We start from the raw sequence: 17,264 nt of genomic DNA on the forward strand, positions 1-17,264 counted from the left end.
GGCTGCTTCTCTGGACTTTAATGAACCTGAACTTAGTCAGTCACATCCGTCACAATTTACTTCTTTTCCAACTGAAAGTTCGGGATCATAAATCGCTGCCTGAGGAAACTCCGTCTGAAAGCACTCAAAGTCAAACTCTTTGAAATTATGAGATTTCAAGCTTTTCTATCCTCTCCTTCCTTGGTCGTGTTTTCTGTTTTCCACGGTGACGCTGATCCAAACATCACAAAAAGTTTACACATCAGAAATATTACACATGAATATAAAAAATGCAGAAGTGCCTGACCCGGCCGCAGCTTCTATTTTTAACTAAAGAGAAGTGACTCGGGGTGAATATCGAAGATGACTCGTCAGTCTGTTGAGTATGGTTGATATCAGTGTGTGTCTTAATTACAGAGTGATGCGTCTGTACCCACTCCTCGACCTGTTTCCATCTCAATGACCCACATAGACACAACAACGGATGAAAACACACAACTGATGGCGTCACGCGGTCAAAGTGTGAAGATTACGCCTCAAACTACAGGAAACATAGAAACAATGGAGCGGCTCAGTCAAACATCATTCATACGATCGATAATAAAACAACAGGATCTTTAATGATCGACGTGAAAGAATAACAATAAACATGTTGAATTTTACATTCTGATAAAAGCACATCGACAATTTCAGGAGCTGAGACGGACTTCATCTAAATCTCTTAAATACGTGATTTCTGCCGACAATCACTCGGAAAAAAACGCCCACTAGCTTTTTTCCCCCGAACGTCATTGTCCTTTTAAAAATGTCTTTAATGAGTAAAGAGCGTTTGCAGTAGCACGTGGTCATCCGGGGAAAAGGCACAGCGCCTGACGTCTTTTTTTTCCGAAAGAAAGGTGCCGCTCACGTCACCGTCGCTCTTTTTCAAATGCACGATATTCTCCCCCTGACGTTTGCCGCCTATGGGTCGTGTCTTGTGACTACATCCTGTTTGCTCGTCTCTGATTGGGTGGAAAAAACCCAGACAGGATGCAAACGCTACCTAACGCACAACCGTACGATATAAATGTTTTAATTAGGGATGTAAACGTCATCAACCCCAGAATTACTTATTGCTCGATGTTGTGCTCAAACTGCAAGGCAGCAAACGGCCACTAGATGGAGCTTTAGCACAGTGAGCGGGAAACATGTCGTAGGCAGTTTGGCGGTATTGTGATCAATAAAGTGGGCGATAAAGTTGTGTGTGGGGTTGTCAGGTTGATCTCGGCACGTCGACTGGTGAAATGTTTGATCTCCACCTTGTGGATGTGAAGCTGCGGGCAGGACTGACGGCCGGGGGAGCGTGGACCGCTGTTGGCCAACTCGTCATATCAAACGACCTGCAGAGATTGGCGTACTTTGGGCACGTGCACGACCTGCTCGACGACCAGCGCACCTTCCCCGACGATATAACAGCTGATATCGAGTCCATCCTGACGACAGCTCCATTGTTCAGTGAAGACAAACTGCCTCTTAGTTTGTTGTTCTCAGCTCTGTGTTCACGCCGGCACCATCACGCTTCCTTCAGCTTCTGTAAAGCCTTCTTCAAACTGCTGTTTCAAGCCGCCATATTTACACCCCGTGACCTTTAGCCTTCAATCTGAAGGTCATCAAGACGCAAAAGGTGGGGGCCAAATAACCCCCCCCCCCCGAACCGTCTTGAGTTACTTACAGAAGTGAGACTGTTTCAACATGAGTGCAGCGCTGTGTGTGTGTGTGTGTGTGTGTGTGTGTGTGTGTGTGTGCGTGTGTGTGTGTGTGTGTGTGTGTGTGTGTGTGTGTGTGCTCCTGAAAAGAGAATGTTTCAAACGTGGAACTGAATTAAGAAACTTAACATGAAAATTTAGCTTTCAGCATAAGCAGCTTTCACCCGTAGCGAACATCTCAAGCTGGTTTTGACCTTCATGCGTGTGAAGGTCAAACCTTTTATTTTGATTTAAGTTAAAAAGTTAAAACTATAACTATAATAAATCCAACATGTGGTATTGAACACACCTCTGATGAGCTGAGGGTTAAAAAAGGTTTAGCGTGTGTGGGAGTGTGTGATCAAGACTCCATCACTCACACAGTGACATCACGGAGTTTCCCTCCTCAGGAAGCTCTTTTAAAAGAGAGGCAGAGCGAGCGTGTGTCAGACAATCACAGCGGAGGAACTCGCAGACACACACAGACACACACAGAAACACGCACACACGAAGGTAAACATGCCTGCTGACTGTAAAGTGCTGCTGGAGTCGGACTCACACTCAGAGAAACAGACGACCAGCTGCAGGGTGACCACGGCTCTGCTCGTCTTCACGCTCTGCCTCGCTGCCGCCGCCGCCACCCTCCTCCTCTTCAGCACACAGCGCCAGGTGAGAACACACCTGTTACCGAGCAGCGTTTTGGATGTCTCACCTGAACGCAGCCGTTCTCTAACGCTCTCTGTTCTTCTTCTCTGCTCCTCTTCACACAGGAACCACGAGGAGACAAAGACACTTTCGGTGAGAGCTCGCTGAAGTCTGAGATTCTGAACACATGATGAAGATGGAGGAGTGACATCATCAGAGCTGTGGATTATAATCTGATCTTTTCTTCTTCTTCTCTTTCAGAGCTTCATCACAAACTGAGACAGCTTTCCAACGTGAGAGCAGCCATTCATTTAGAAGGTAAACACAGAAACACAAACAAAGCACACGATGGATGTTTTAAAAAGGGTTTCGGATCTTTTGAGGAGCAGGTTAAAGTCCCAGTCAGTTCTTTAAAAAACAAAGATGCTTGTTGAATGTTAGAGGAAAGTCATCAGCTGTTTGAGCCAGTGAGGCAGCTTTAGTCCCTCCAGGTTGGGAGCGAGCGGCTTATTGAGGAAGTCCTCGGACCTCCGGGGGTCGGGTTCATGAAGCGTCCTGGTGCACATCAGAGCGGATCTGATGACTCGTGAGAAAACGAGCAGCTCCTCCATGAGATAAAAGTCACGACTCATCTTCTACGTTTAGGTCAGGAGGACTCGTAAGATTTGCTCATGCAGACGGAGAGAAAAGAGGAATGTTTTTCAAACTATGAATCAAAGTGAGTGAATGAGACGCTGCAGTGATCATGTTAGAGGCACAACGTAGAGATGCAATAGTAAGAAAGGAAGGGACTTTAATATCTCCGTGCTGATTGAATAATGTTTCCAGCATTTGCATTCAAACTCAATCCTGATTTGCGTCTCTCCCTCAGGACACTACAACCCCAGTATGAAGACCTCCGTGCAGTGGAGGACTCAGGTGGACCAGTCTCACTCTCAGGGAGGATTTCACCTCGACAAGAACGAGATCGTGATTCCTCAGAGCGGACTCTACTTCGTCTACAGCCAGGCCTCGTTCAGGGTCAGCTGCAGCAGCGGAGAAGAAGACGACGTCTCCGCGCACGACAGTTTGGTTCATCTGAGCCACACGGTGAGGCGCTGGTCCAGCACCTACGGCACTGACGACAGGAACAGGACCTACGAGACCATCCTGCACTCCATCCGCACCGCCTGCCAGAAGACGAGCAGCAGCGACCCCGATGAGGAGGGCAAATGGTACTCAGCGGTGTACATGGGAGCGGTGTTCAACCTGAGGCAGGGGGACCGGCTGAAGACGGTGATGCAGGAGAGGATGCTGAAGGACCTGGAGGACGGGCCGGGGAAGACCTTCTTCGGAGTGTTTGCTCTTTGAGGACGTCTGGACCTAAAGAGACTCTGTGAGGACTTCAGTGTCTTCTGCACTAAAATCAGATTTATTGACTTGATTGTTAAGTCGTTCAGTTCAGCACAGAGCTCAGTGTTTACCCAAAAGACCCCCGTGGGTCTCTAATGTTACGTACTATGTACTGACTGTTTGAATGTACTTTAACTGCTGCCTTTACGTGATGTCACTACAGCTGACACAGTTATACAGGATGTATTATTTAACATATATTTATTTATTTGACTTATTTATTTATGTATTTATTTATTCATGAATGCATTTCCATTTTTTAACTTATTGAATTATTTATTAAGATTTGAAATCAGAAATTTGATTGAATGTTTGTAATTTTATTGATGTTTGCAGATGATGTCGTTGTTTTTATGGCGCTGTGAAAAAGGATTAAATAAAAGTTAATCACAACTAAACTAAAGTGTTTCTGTGAGAACTGAACTAAAGATGATTTACAGCTTCACATTGAACAGAACAGATGAAAACAGTTCTGCTCCTTTTCTTACCGACCTCTCATCCCACTAACTTTCTAATCACCTCTTACCGACCACCGTTCGACCGCCGCGCCCACCTCGTCAAGCTCACCTGTGAACGCAGCTTCTCCTTAACTGCAATTAAAGCTCAAATATTCTTTAAACTCTTCTTCTCCATCTTCCTCTAACATGTCTGTCTCCAAACCCCCCAACGATGAGAAAAGTCCATCCTCTCCGTCTTCTGTCTGCTCCACTTTTCAGAACATGTGTGCTCAAACAGGCCGTTTGGAGATGTTCCCTTCATGACATCACAAAGGGCAGTAGCCCCTCCCCCAGGTGGGTGACACTCCCACAGCTAGGTGTTTGTTCTGCCCTCTGAGTCTGCCTTCTCACCGTAAACAATAGGACATGGAGCCAGAAAGCAGCAAGTACACCCGAGCCCTTCCAGAGAGGGGGCGTGGTCAGACACAGCTCATTTACATATTTAAAGCTACAGACACAGAAACAGCCTGTTCTGAGCAGGGCTGATGGAAACAGGTGAAGATCAACCAGACATGGAACCACAATAAAGCGATAGTAATTATCACATTAAAAAACAATCTGTGAGATCATCAGCATGTTTTACGACTGACAGCTGTCTCAGCCAATCAGGACACTCCTTCAAAACAAAGCTTCTTACTCACTCTATCCTCCAACACATCAAGCCCGAGGCTCTTAAGCTAAATATGGATATCCTGCTACATTCCTTAAACTAGTGTTGAGCAATCAAAACAGATGTAATGTGTCCTTTTAATCCTCTGAAGGAGAATCTATGTAAATCAGGATAATTAACCTCAACGCACTCATGCAGCTTTAGTGATGACCAGTTCTTTCTTCACAAAACATCTAACATCATCCGTAGTGATTTCTGACTCTTACAGCTTATGACAGACTTTGGTTTGGAACGCTTCCAAACTCCAGTGGTTTCATCGTCTGAGACGGGAGTTCATTTCAGAGCTTCTGTTTCACAACCTGCGTTTGTGAAATCCACTCGTTCATGGTTTTACAGCGATGAGAGGAAGTTTCCGGGGCGGGGGGGAGGAGGGTTGAAGGGAATCCCCTCCGGCCTGGGCCTCTCCCTAGTTCCTCCTTCAGCCGCCTACAGATCGCACCACATGCTCAGAGGAATATCAGGGAATAAACCAGACTTTCAATTTCAGCTCTCTGATCATTTACCTCAGTTTCTATTTTGAGTTTAAAAATAATTAGATTTTTTTTACGTCACCTCAGGCGGAAAAGTTTCGTTTTTCATCAACTAAAAAAAGGACACAGAATGTACAGATCATGAAAGGAAGGAAAAAAACTTCCTCTGCATGTCGGTGTGGAAGAAGCACAGATGAGTAACTCGCAAGTTCATGTGTTACATTTCTCATTTTGGGTTACGATTTTAAAAAAAAACACCTCTGCAGGTATTTGCAACCGCTGGGCCGTCAGATAAACCTCGAGCGGTTCTGTCAGGCTACTCAAACTTTAACCAAAGCAGCGGCCCGAAATGTGTAAATTCTGCAGTGACAGTGGGAAACCTCCCTCTGGGGGCCCCATGCTGTTTGTCATGGAAAATCAACAACTACAAATGAAGAGGAATTATCTGTCTGGACGAGGAAAAGAGAATAAATCGGTGATGATCTCGGGTTGGAGGGCCGCCTTTAGGTCCCCAACAAACTTCAGAATGGCCTCTCAGTCGTCCTGTTTGCTAACCGCTCTGTGAACATGCACATTATTACCTTCTTATGTTGAAGCTATTTGTTTAGACACTCGCCTCTTATTGAGTTACGACCTGATCTCTTTTTCTTGACTCGCCTACAAACGTTTTAATCTCTGATCTACCACGTCCTGTTTCATCGTCTAATATCTAAAATGAAATACTCTGTGCTGAAGGAGTGAAACCCACACAGCTCATTATTTCTAAACTAGGCTCCACTTTTCAGCTTTTTGTGGTGATGAGCAGACCTCTGAACCTCATCACCACAAAGCTGCCGTATTTAAATCTCAAGTCTTTGATCTGTGTTACTGAAGAGCCCGATGATACGGCTGAAATTTAACATGCTATATTATAAAAAAAAAAAACTCCAGATATTGTTATTTTTACACATCATGTAAGTGAAAAGAAATAAAAGAAGAAAGTGTGGACTGTTGAAAGTGATTCAGAGCGCGTTGTGAGGGATTTAGATCAGGGTTAACCTTTGTTTGAGGTCACTACAACAACTTGCCGTGACAGCTCTGCGCTCGCTGCAGTGCAAACATGCGAAACCTTCCTGACCACAGCGGGGCTGAAACTCATGGTTCCTTCCTTCCTTTAGAGAAACATTTGCTCCATGTCTAACAGACAGTTTGTAATGGTAGCTCATGTTGGCTTCCATTAGCTTTTCAAAAGTGAAAAAAAAAAAAGAAAGAAAAAGAAACGGCTGTTTACCAAACAACCCTTGAGGCTACGCTACATGCTAACATTAGCAGCATGCTCATCACAAAGCTAACAGTGCTCGTGTTTAATACAGACCTACAGCCGGATTTGATTTGATCATGAACCAAATTTAAAAGGCATTAAAAGTTCAACCTCAAGGTGGCGCTACATGGACAGTCAGAGGATGAGATTATTTTAATCCATCGTGACGGGAACAAAAACATTTCATCAAACCGTGAAAGAGCGAGGGCAAGTCGCTGTGAAGCCAAACTGCGACCTGATGGTGGCGCTACAGCGCTTCATGTTGACACAGTTTATGAGAGGCGAAGTTATGCCTCCTAAACATGTGAAATTATATAAGTACGTTTTAAACAATATAACCGTCTCTACCCATATTCTCTCATTAAAGGGCGCAGTCACAACAGACCTGATCGTTTGTCTCGCCCATCATCATCACTTTTCCTGTTTGGAACAAACAATCGAGCGTGAGTTTGGACTCCTCCATGCAACGTCCACATACAGAGGCTCCTGTCAGACGGGGATTCGAACCAGCAACCTGGTGGTTTGGCTCAGGGCTCTGGGTCGGGGAGACGCTGCTACCTGTCCCCTTCAGACACACGAACACTTTCCTTCACGTTCAAACATCAAGGCCACCGACCGTTTGAGAAAAACATGTTTTATTTCTACTCTGATCCGACAGCAAATAGAAATATAGATTAATACTTTACCACATGAAATACAGCCGATGTGTTTATGTACAGACAGACAGACAGACAGACAGACAGACAGACAGACAGACAGACAGACAGACAGGAGGTATTTACACGGTCTATACAGGTGTGTCTGATACTATTACTCCATTCAGAGGGACTTTGCACAAATGTTTGGATGCCAAATTAAAACTAAATAAATGTTCAGACCTGAATCAGTTCAAACACACTGAAGCAGCTCAGTGACTCAGAGCGTCACGCTGAGGAATGACATGAAGTGAACTGTGGGCTGAACTCGAGTTAAAAAGTTTGTCAGTGTCTGAGTCCAAACAAACAGAAGATCCTTCAGGATTTAAATCTTCCCTCTCGTCTTCTGTGAGCAGCTGTGGTCTTTACGCTTTGAAACTCAGGGATGAATTTAGAAACCAGAAAAACCCGTCTCTCTCTCTCTCTCTCTCTTATCGCTGTCAGATCTCTTTGTGGTGGAAACAGGAGAAAAGTTTCACTGAAAGGGGAAGTGTTTGTGAGAGCAAAAAGCAGAAGAGGGAAGACGAGGCCTGAAGGGGGGAAACTGGTGTCGACCGCCGGTTCAATTCTGCAGAAGAGAAGAAAAACACAAACTTTGTTTCTGGAGTCGGACGAGACGTCTGTGAGTCACAAACACGTTTAAAGAGAAGGACCGAAAAAGAAGCCGAAAGTAAAAACCAGTGATCCTCAAATTTAGATTTTCTGTTCCCAAATTTAAATTCTGTCTTAATATGGTCATCTCACATCGGAGCGGGTTAGCGTGACCTGACAGAGATCCTGACCACGCCCCTTTAACCGCCATGTTCATGTCGTTAGTTCTGCTGACGATACTCAGATCTACGTCTGCCGTCATGGACGTCTCAATGTAGTTAAAGTAAAGGACGGGGTCAGTCAGACATTGGCCGTTGTCATAGAGACAGGACGGTTGGGCATCGCGTTCTCTTCTCAGCACACGAACGCTTCGTGCAAGCGGAGAAGGGTTGCCGGTTAGACGCCAGGTGGACACAGAGCCCAAAGTGCATAAAAAGAAAAAAACACAATTTTTACACATCCAAACAGGAAGTGACTGTGACCCCTCACTCCATTAGGGTCCTACTGTTGAGACCCTGCGAGTCCTTCACACACACACACACACAAACACACACACACACACACACACACACACACACACACACACACGCTAGATAAAAAATGAGTCTCTTTGAACAGAGACAGAACTCAAACATGACTCAGCTAATTCTAAAGCTTTAATGATTTGGGATCAGGTGTGTTCAGGACTCATGAGGAGCTCTTCAGGTACAGGAGGAGAAACGCTTTAACCCTTTAATCACGCCTCCATTAGCCTAAGCGTTAGCCACTGATGCTACGACTGTCCATCCTGGATCAGAGGAAACTTTTAGCGTTTAACATTAAAATCCTCCGCGCTGTTTCAACCACTGGATCTTTGCTTGCACATGAAGACAGGACTGCACCCTCCACATGCTTTAGGTCCAGCTCTCCATGTTAATACTGAGTGCTTCAACATTTACGATGCTGCAGAAACAAAACAAAAAAAATCTGTCATTTCAACGATCAATCGTATCAAAAGCAAGTTTATAGCATAAAGGCTAACTTTGGGCTAACCCATTGTGCTAGCATGTCCACATACAGGACTCTGATACATGTTTTGGTACTGGCAGCGCCCCAACAGCCAAAAGGTGATAAATTAACCGCCCAATCACAGGAGACTGTTCTGTGGTTTCATCCAATAGAGGAACCACCATTCACCGGGCCGATCATCTGCTCGTTCACGCACAGTCAGTGTTTCAGCACTCAGCGTCCTGCTGGGGGACAAAACACCCAATTTATTTATTTTTTTGCCGCACTCAGTTGAGAAAAAAAAAAATCACTTTTTGAACAACGCCCAATCCAAATCAAGAAGCGGAAAGAAGAAGAAGAAGAAGAAGAAGAAGAAGAAGAAGAAGAAGAAGAAGAAGAAGAAGAAGAAGAAGAAGAAGAAGAAGAAGAAGAAGAAGAAGAAGAAGAAGAAGAAGAAGAAGAAGAAGAAGAAGAAGAGGATGAAATCGTCAGGACTTTACTACATTCCTGTGTTCATATTTTCTTTGTCATATTTCCTCCTTTAAAATCGAACATCAAACACACGGAGCTTTCTGGACTCAAACCTAATGGTCACCTTTCGTTACCTAGCAACAACACGTGCTGTGAATCTGAGGGCTGCTGGCACTAAACGCCCCCTCGGTGGACCTTAAAGACACACTTCTTAAAACAACAGTCATCTGATTTATTTTAAAGAAATGAGTTTTTACACAACTAGAGTTTCATCTTTAAATCTACGTGGACGAGAGCAGCGTTGGAGTTTCGGGCTCAGACTCGACATGGCACATGATGACATCACTGCTGATCACAGACGGTGTAAAATGCTTCTGAATGACATCACGGTCTTTTTAACCAGATATATGTACACGTTTGTTTTTAGTCTCAGAGAATGGACTCATGTTCTCTGCTGATCCGAGGAGCGAGCGCTCGAGTCCACAGCAGAGGAGGTTTTATCCTCCGTGTTCGCGCTCCACGCCGTGTCTCCTCCCCGTCCTCCTGGTCCTCCCCGTCCTCCTGGTCCTCCCCGTCCTCCGGGTCCTCCGGGTCCTCCGGGTCACTTGTAGAGCAGCTGCAGTCGGCTGGTGTGACAGTTGTTCCGGCTGATCTTGCTGTCGGGCTGGTAGAGGCTGGACGAGTTGGCGAAGGACACGGAGACAGGGTGGGGTTCGAGAGTGGGGACGGGGTATCCTGGAGGCGGGGCCAGGGAGCGGGGGTCGCTGCAGGGCACGGTGAGGGGGGGGGAGCTGTGGTTCTGATTGGACACGGTGGACGCTCTTCTCCTGGACCTCAGGGCCTGACGCTCCGACAGCTGGTTCCTCAGCTCGGACACCCGCTCCTCTTTCTGAGGGAGGGACACACACACACACACACACACACACACACACAGAGTAAACAAACAGCTTGAAGTGCGATCGGTGCCGACAGGAAGTGACCCGTTTATTATCGGTCCCTTCACAATAATAAAGGTCGTAGGTGTTTATGAAAGAGCTACGTCTGAAGCTAAGAGGGACTTATTCCACCAGCAGGGGGCGAGTCGAGTTCGACTTTCTGTTGTGTGAGTTTCTGAACGTGACGCGAGCTGATGACCAATCACGCTGCTGCGTTAAACCTCACTGAACTACAAGTAATCGAACGTGGCTCCACGCCGTGCCGCGTGACGAAGAGAGAGAAGAAGAATGACCTCCTGGATGATCTTCTGCAGCTCCTTGTTCTCTCGCTCCAGCTGTCTCGACTTCTCTTCATCGTTGTTGTTGGTGGACGAGCCGGTCTTCATCGTCTCCTGAGCGTCAGACTGCCACTCCCCCCGCGTGATCAGACGCCTCATCTACCCATCAAACACAGGCCGGCTGTTAGTACGACATCAACCTTCCTCCTGAGAGAAGACGAGGAAGAGGAGGAGGAAGGTGCTCTGAAGTTACCTTGGGGACGAACAGAACCACCAGCGTGATGTAAACCGAGAACACGATGGCGAGGGAGGCGAAGGCGAAGGAGGCGTCCTGCTGAGAGGAGAGGATCATGGTGACCGGAGCCGTGATCATGCACAGGACCTGAGAGGCACACACACACACACACACACACACACACACACACACACACAGGCTGCAGGTTAGAGATGATTTAAACACGTCTGTAACAAACATTCATTATTGATTTCATAAATTCGTCTCATCCCGTGTGACTGTCGTTCCCAAACTGTTGTCGAGTTTTTAAACATTTAAATATATTTTCCAATATTGTGAACAAACAAACAAGAACAGTCAGACAGACGATCTGAGCTGCCTCCATGTTTGAAATGAAAGCACCGTTAGCACCGCAGCCCGTCGATCACCAAACAAGCATGATCTGCACTCAGCTGCAGAATGACGTCGCCCTCTAGTGTCTGATCCTGTTATTGCACCGTGTGAACGTCTTCTGAAGGGCATGAAAACACACACACACACAGCTGTGTCTGATTGGCCGATTAGGCATCGCAACAGCCCGTCAGGAAATGCGTGAGATGTGTGTGTGAGTGTGTGTGTGTGTGTGTGTGTGAGAGAGAGAGAGAGAGAGAGAGAGAGAGAGGGGGATAATAGAGAGACAGAGATGGAGGTGAGACAGCAGATCAATACTAATCAATCATCTGTCAATCATCTCTGAGCTCAGAAAATATAAAATATCATCGCACTGGTAATGGAAGATTTAACACACACACACACACACACACACACACACACACACACACACACACACACACACACACGTGTTATCGATCAGGACATTAGAAGCTGCAGCGCTCGAGTTCAAACGTGGATGAAAGCAGAGAAGCGTTCAGGTCTTATGAACGAGCTCAACATGTGATCAAGTTTATCACGCGGAGACAGATTATCAAAGTCCAGATCAAAGCCTGAAACGTTTTTCTTTCTGACCTTCTGTTGGTTTAAATCTCCTGAAAGACGAGCAGGCGGTGTTTTTTTTATCAGAAACACAAAGAAGATTCTAGAAACAGATTTTAAAGCTAACAGTGTTAGCATACAGCTCAGCAGCTTTAGGACCAAACTCGTTTATTTTAGAGAGAGAGGGAGAAGACAACAAATCACACTCACACACACACCAACACACACACTCACACACACACACACACACACTCTCACATGGATGATGGATTATCCTCCGACATGAATTAAATGAGAATGAAAATCACAAAAATCAGCTGAGTGGAAATGTTACTGATTAAAAAGTCAGAAAAGTGTGTGTGTGCGTGTGTGTGTGTGTGTGTGTGTGTGTGTGTGCGTGTGTGTGTGTGTGTGTGTGTGTGTGTGTGTGCGTGTGTGTGTGTGGCAGAATTATGCAGAAAGTGATGGTTTTTTTTTATGACTGATATTTTGGACTTACAAGTTCACGTCAGAACGATGAACCTTTGACTGAATCATGTGTGACAGAGCGAGGGGGGGGGGCAGCTTGGAGTGTGTGTGTGTGTGTGTGTGTGTCCCAGCATGTCCTTCAGTCATCATTTGGAACACGAGTCGGACCGCAGACTCTCAGCCACCTGCGTCCTCGTTACAACACTAAACCTGTGTGAAGGTGAGCCACGCTAACGAGGAGGAGACTCTGCAGACGGCCTGAACTCAGAGACACCTGAGTGTGACGAGGACACTGAGGAGACCTTCTGTCTGTGTCTGTGTCTGACCTCGGGACGTCAAGCCTAAATCTGTCTCACCTGCAGCAAAATAATCTGTCTCACACATTTTATCCACATCAAGATGTTTATAAAAAGCAGCATCTTTTTATTCATGTCTTTTCATTGGCAGCATCGCAGACAATCTTCCAGACAGGTGTATACACACACACACACACACACACACACACACACGTGCGAGAACACAAAGGAGGAGGAGACTCACAGCGACGTTGTAGATGGCCATGCCCACAGCTCGGTGGTCGTTGATCTTCTCGGTGGAGACGGATTTGGTCTCGTAGGCGAGGAAGATGCCGAGCAGCAGCAGCAAACCTTTATAACCGTATACCACACCTGAGGGGACAAGATGGCCGCCGTGAGGACGGCTCAAGCCGCTTCTCAACACACACACACACACACACACACACACACACACACACACACACAGATATTGGACTCACCCAGCCAGGTGTTCATCTTCTGAGAGCTGCAGTGCTCGAGCAGAGGCTGAATCAGAACGTCCAGGTCTCCTTTCGGGGCTTCTCTGGTGAACTTCTGCACCGACACAAACACAACATGAAGATATTAAAGCCTCAGGTCCAGGTTCCTGGAACCGCCCCTGCTGACAAAACAACAACCGCAACCTTCCTGATGTCACAGTCTCAGTGAGTGACACGGCCCCTAAAACACCAGACGATTTTGTTGATGGTCTTGGACACCTCGATCGTCAGCTGCATCCTGCGAGAGTTCAACTGAAGTGTCTGTTTTTTTAACAGCAAAGGGACACTTGAGTTCTTATATTTCACTGAATTATTTATGTGTTTTCAGTCAGGGTGGGACTTGATTAAAAAATGTTAACTAATTAACTCAGGGCTTTCTAATTAATTAATCACAATATTTGCCCTAAAAAGCAACACTTCTCAATCTAAATGGACTTTGGTGGATGAATAAATGCAATGCATGTAATGTTACTTGCTTCTCAGTTTCATAAAGCTGTTGGAGCTTGTTTGAAATAGTTTTTTTAGCACAGCAGCTGGAAAGTTGGATCACACATTGCTATCTGTAGCACATTTTCTAACCCCTTATCTTCTATCGCTAATAGTGGTCTACAGCCCAGAGCATTGTTTGTACCTAGCGAAAAGCTAGCACGAAGCTAGCGAAAAGTTAGCACGAAGCTAGCGAAAAGCTAGCACGAAGCTAGCTAAAAGTTAGCGTGAAGCTAGCGAAAAGTTAGCACGAAGCTAGCGAAAAGTTAGCACGAAGCTAGCGAAAAGCTAGCACGAAGCTAGCTAAAAGTTAGCGTGAAGCTAGCGAAAAGATAGCACGAAGCTAGCGAAAAGTTAGCACGAAGCTAGCGAAAAGCTAGCACGAAGCTAGCGCATAGCAATGACAAACAGTTCCACGCTGTTTATGAGGCAACCTGCGATTAAATGTGTTAAAAAAATGTATGGGTTATTTTCTTGTAATTAATTAATCGCAATTAATGCGTTAAAGTCCCACCCCTAGTTTTCAGTAAAACATCATCAGACCTCCACAGTGATGTGCAGAGGATCCACGATCTGCCAGATCATCAGAGACAGGACGTCGATGCCCAGCAGGACTCCCACAGTGGCGTAAAGTTTCCACGGCTCCAGGTGCTGATGGGAAAAAGTCAGCGTGTGAGGAAAAATGAGAATGAGAATCCATAGAGTGCGATGTTCCCTAACCGTCCCTTAAGTCCTTGTCTCCTTACCTTCCTCCTGTCCTTCTTTTCCTCCTTCTTGGTGAAGACCGTGTGGACCCACCAGATCTTTGTGAACATGCTGCCGTACGCCAGACTGAAGCCCAGACCGAGCAGCCACAGGCGGAACTGAGCGAGACAGAAACAGAGAGATAGGTTTTATTAACTGCATCATTAAACTCTGTCCGACTTAAATAGACCTCAGCAAAAATATCTTTCTGTCGTCTGAGGCTTCTGCCGAGGAGGACAGAGGATCTTATTTTCACGCTCGGTCTTTAACGTGACCTGGGACAGGTCCTATCTCCAGACTCCTCACTGTCCCTCTATAAGAGTCTTAAGCTCAGAGCTGGCTTGGTTTTGAACGGAGAGACTGGTGCTCGTGTGTGTGACGTCTTCTGGAAACCTACTCTGAAAACTGCATCTTTACACCTTTGAGCAAACGTCACTGTCACTTTCTTGTCTTTAAAGTCTGTTGACGTCTCGTGGTTTTTGTTGGACGCTGAAGAGAGGACGGTGAAGCGAGGTCGATTTAAGTTTAGTTTTAGAAGATGACATTTGGCGGTTCTATTTCCTGTCGTGGACTAACAGCCTCACAGACGGTGGACAGCTGTGTTTGAAACAGACTCCCTGCTCGTACCTGACAGACGACGGGGAAGTGAGTCCTGTGGACGTGCAGGCCGTCGATGCCCAGAGGAAAGACGGCGGCTAACGCCATCATACAGCCCACCGCTGTCATGTTGTTCAGGTACGGCTGAGAGTTCTGGATGTACCTGCAGGAAGGAAACACATGACATAACAGAGCTCTGCTCTCAAACAGGAGACAGGAAGTCGAATACAGAAACGCATATATACTGTTTCACTCCCAGTTAGATTCCTGCGTGGACTCGTTGTGAGTCGATGTGAGCGGGAGGAGGTGATGGCGTGGACCGTGAGCGCCCGACCCGTGTGATCTCTGTGTTGTGTTTTCTGTTTTCCAGCACGTTCTGCTCCTCTCTTTTATTCACCAGTCAAACTACAAGAAGCTTTGATATAAAGACAAGCGTCTGCCACTCCCTCGTCCTTCTTCTCGCCTCCTGAGCGCCTCCTCCTGTCCCACAGTGAAAGCCCCTCCCACAGTGAAAGCCCCTCCCACAGTGAAAGCCCCTCCCACAGTGAAAGCCCCTCCCACAGTGAAAGCCCCTCCCACAGCGAGGAGAAGTGTGAACGACGCAGTCTAAAGAAGTCGAGTCTAAGACGAGAAAAAACTGTTTAAAGAACTTCTGCTCACAGTCAGAGTGAAACGGACTGACAGGTTCAGTATCCTGCACAGAGGGATAACAGTGTTATCTCTCTCTCTCTCTCACACACACACACACACACACACACACACACACACACACACACACCTCCTCTCTGTCACTTTATTAAGCCTCCATCAGAAAGATTCAACGCCGGCCGTCTCTCTGCTCCTCCTCAAAGATTTCATAAAGCTCACACTCTCTGTAAACATGTCGACGTTTCAGGTGAAGCTGCTCGACATGTTCAGGGGAGCGAGCGCTTCGAGTCCTCGAGTGCGTCATGAAACGTCCTCGTTGGTGTGTGTGTGTGTGTGTGTGTGTGTGTGTGTGTTACCTGACGTTGCTGTTGTAGATATTGAAGGTGAGGCAGATGATTCCTAACACGATGCCGAAGCCAGCGAACACCGACACCGACACAAAGATCTTCTGAGACAGATACCGAAACTCCTCGATCACCACCGTCTGGTCCGCTGGAGGGCCGGAACCTGAGACACACACACACACACACACACACACACAGGCGGAGGTCAGGGCTTAGTGTTACTCAGGACATGGAAACACAGGGAGCAGTCGAGCTCAAGGTTTCTTTCTTCGTTTGTAAATTGCTGCACAGACAAAATGACTTAAAAACCTGAACTGCATCTGGTCTAAACGTCGTCATGGAGACGAACTTCTTTAAAGTCAGACTGTTTAAAGTGTCCAGCCGTCTGTCCGCTGTGTCCTTAACAACAACTTGAGCCCTGATGTCAGGTCGGCGCTGACCCAGTTGTGGTTTCAGGGTTGGTACATGTAGAAGGAGGATCACAGGCGGGCAGATAAAAATAGTCGTGTTGTGTTTTCTGTGATTCGTCGTTTTTAACGGCTGTCACAAGTTTGTCTCTGAAGCTCTCTGACGTTTCTCTCTGTTTACAGCAGCAGCTCTCCTCACACAGATTACACACTGAGCCGGTGAGGTGAGGTGTGTGTGTGCCGCTGCAGAGACACAGTCTACCTGTACGTGTGTGTGTGTGTGTGTGTGTGTGTCCTTTGGGAAATGTGTTCTCTAGCATTAATACCTCTCTGCCCTTGATGGTGGAATCGGGACAGTGTGTTACCATGGCGACTGGCTCCATTATGGTAACCACGGCAATGAGAGAGAGAGAGAGAGAGAGAGAGAGAGAGAGAGAGAGAGAGAGAGGGGGACATTGATGCAGCAGCGGTCGTCATGGAGACGCAGAAGGTGAGATAGAAGAAATGTATTTGGAGGACAGAAGTGAAGCCTTGTTACAGAGCGCACACAGGTGTGAGGTCTTAAACAGCAGGGGGCGCACAGTGACAAGTCAAGTGTCACCAGATGACACACACACACACACGCACACACACACACACACGCACACACACACACGCACACACACACACACACGCACACACACACACACACACACACGCACACACACACACGCACACACACACACCAACCAGAATATCTATCTTTACTACAGAAACACAAACAGCACCTGTGGACATGTTTTAGTGGAGAGACGTCAGAGTGCTGCTGCTACACACGTCGGTACCTTGCTCAAAGGCACCTCGGTAACACTCAGGAAGATCACTACTTGCCTAAAGACCAACTCACATACTGTGTTCTTCAGCGGGACCTTACAG

At 46.6% G+C, this 17,264-nt stretch overlaps 2 protein-coding genes across 2 annotated transcripts in view; one reads left to right on the forward strand and one right to left on the reverse strand.

The window, feature by feature from the left end:
• Window positions 1-1,731: 1,731 nt before the first annotated feature.
• Window positions 1,732-5,713, forward strand: LOC306839445 (tumor necrosis factor-like). Its single transcript, XM_079368172.1, has 4 exons — window positions 1,732-2,372; window positions 2,474-2,501; window positions 2,610-2,666; window positions 3,220-5,713. Exons 1-4 carry the CDS (start codon window positions 2,223-2,225, stop codon window positions 3,696-3,698), a joined length of 714 nt encoding a protein of 237 aa, XP_079224298.1. The 5' UTR covers window positions 1,732-2,222; the 3' UTR covers window positions 3,699-5,713.
• A 3,327-nt stretch (window positions 5,714-9,040) lies between these two features.
• LOC306839474 (gamma-aminobutyric acid type B receptor subunit 1-like) overlaps window positions 9,041-17,264 on the reverse strand; it is a gene marked incomplete at its 5' end in the record, with an annotated part of 15,365 nt that continues 7,141 nt past the window's right edge. Inside the window, 9 exons of the mRNA XM_079368200.1 lie at window positions 9,041-10,310; window positions 10,650-10,793; window positions 10,888-11,016; window positions 12,850-12,977; window positions 13,085-13,178; window positions 14,153-14,260; window positions 14,356-14,472; window positions 14,981-15,113; window positions 15,955-16,105. Of these exons, the coding sequence (XP_079224326.1) occupies window positions 10,023-10,310; window positions 10,650-10,793; window positions 10,888-11,016; window positions 12,850-12,977; window positions 13,085-13,178; window positions 14,153-14,260; window positions 14,356-14,472; window positions 14,981-15,113; window positions 15,955-16,105 (1,292 nt within the window). The remainder of the gene's footprint in view (window positions 10,311-10,649; window positions 10,794-10,887; window positions 11,017-12,849; window positions 12,978-13,084; window positions 13,179-14,152; window positions 14,261-14,355; window positions 14,473-14,980; window positions 15,114-15,954; window positions 16,106-17,264) is intronic.

This window comes from Symphodus melops (assembly GCF_947650265.1).
Source record: "Symphodus melops genome assembly, chromosome: 18".
NCBI classification, from domain to species: domain Eukaryota; kingdom Metazoa; phylum Chordata; class Actinopteri; order Labriformes; family Labridae; genus Symphodus; species Symphodus melops.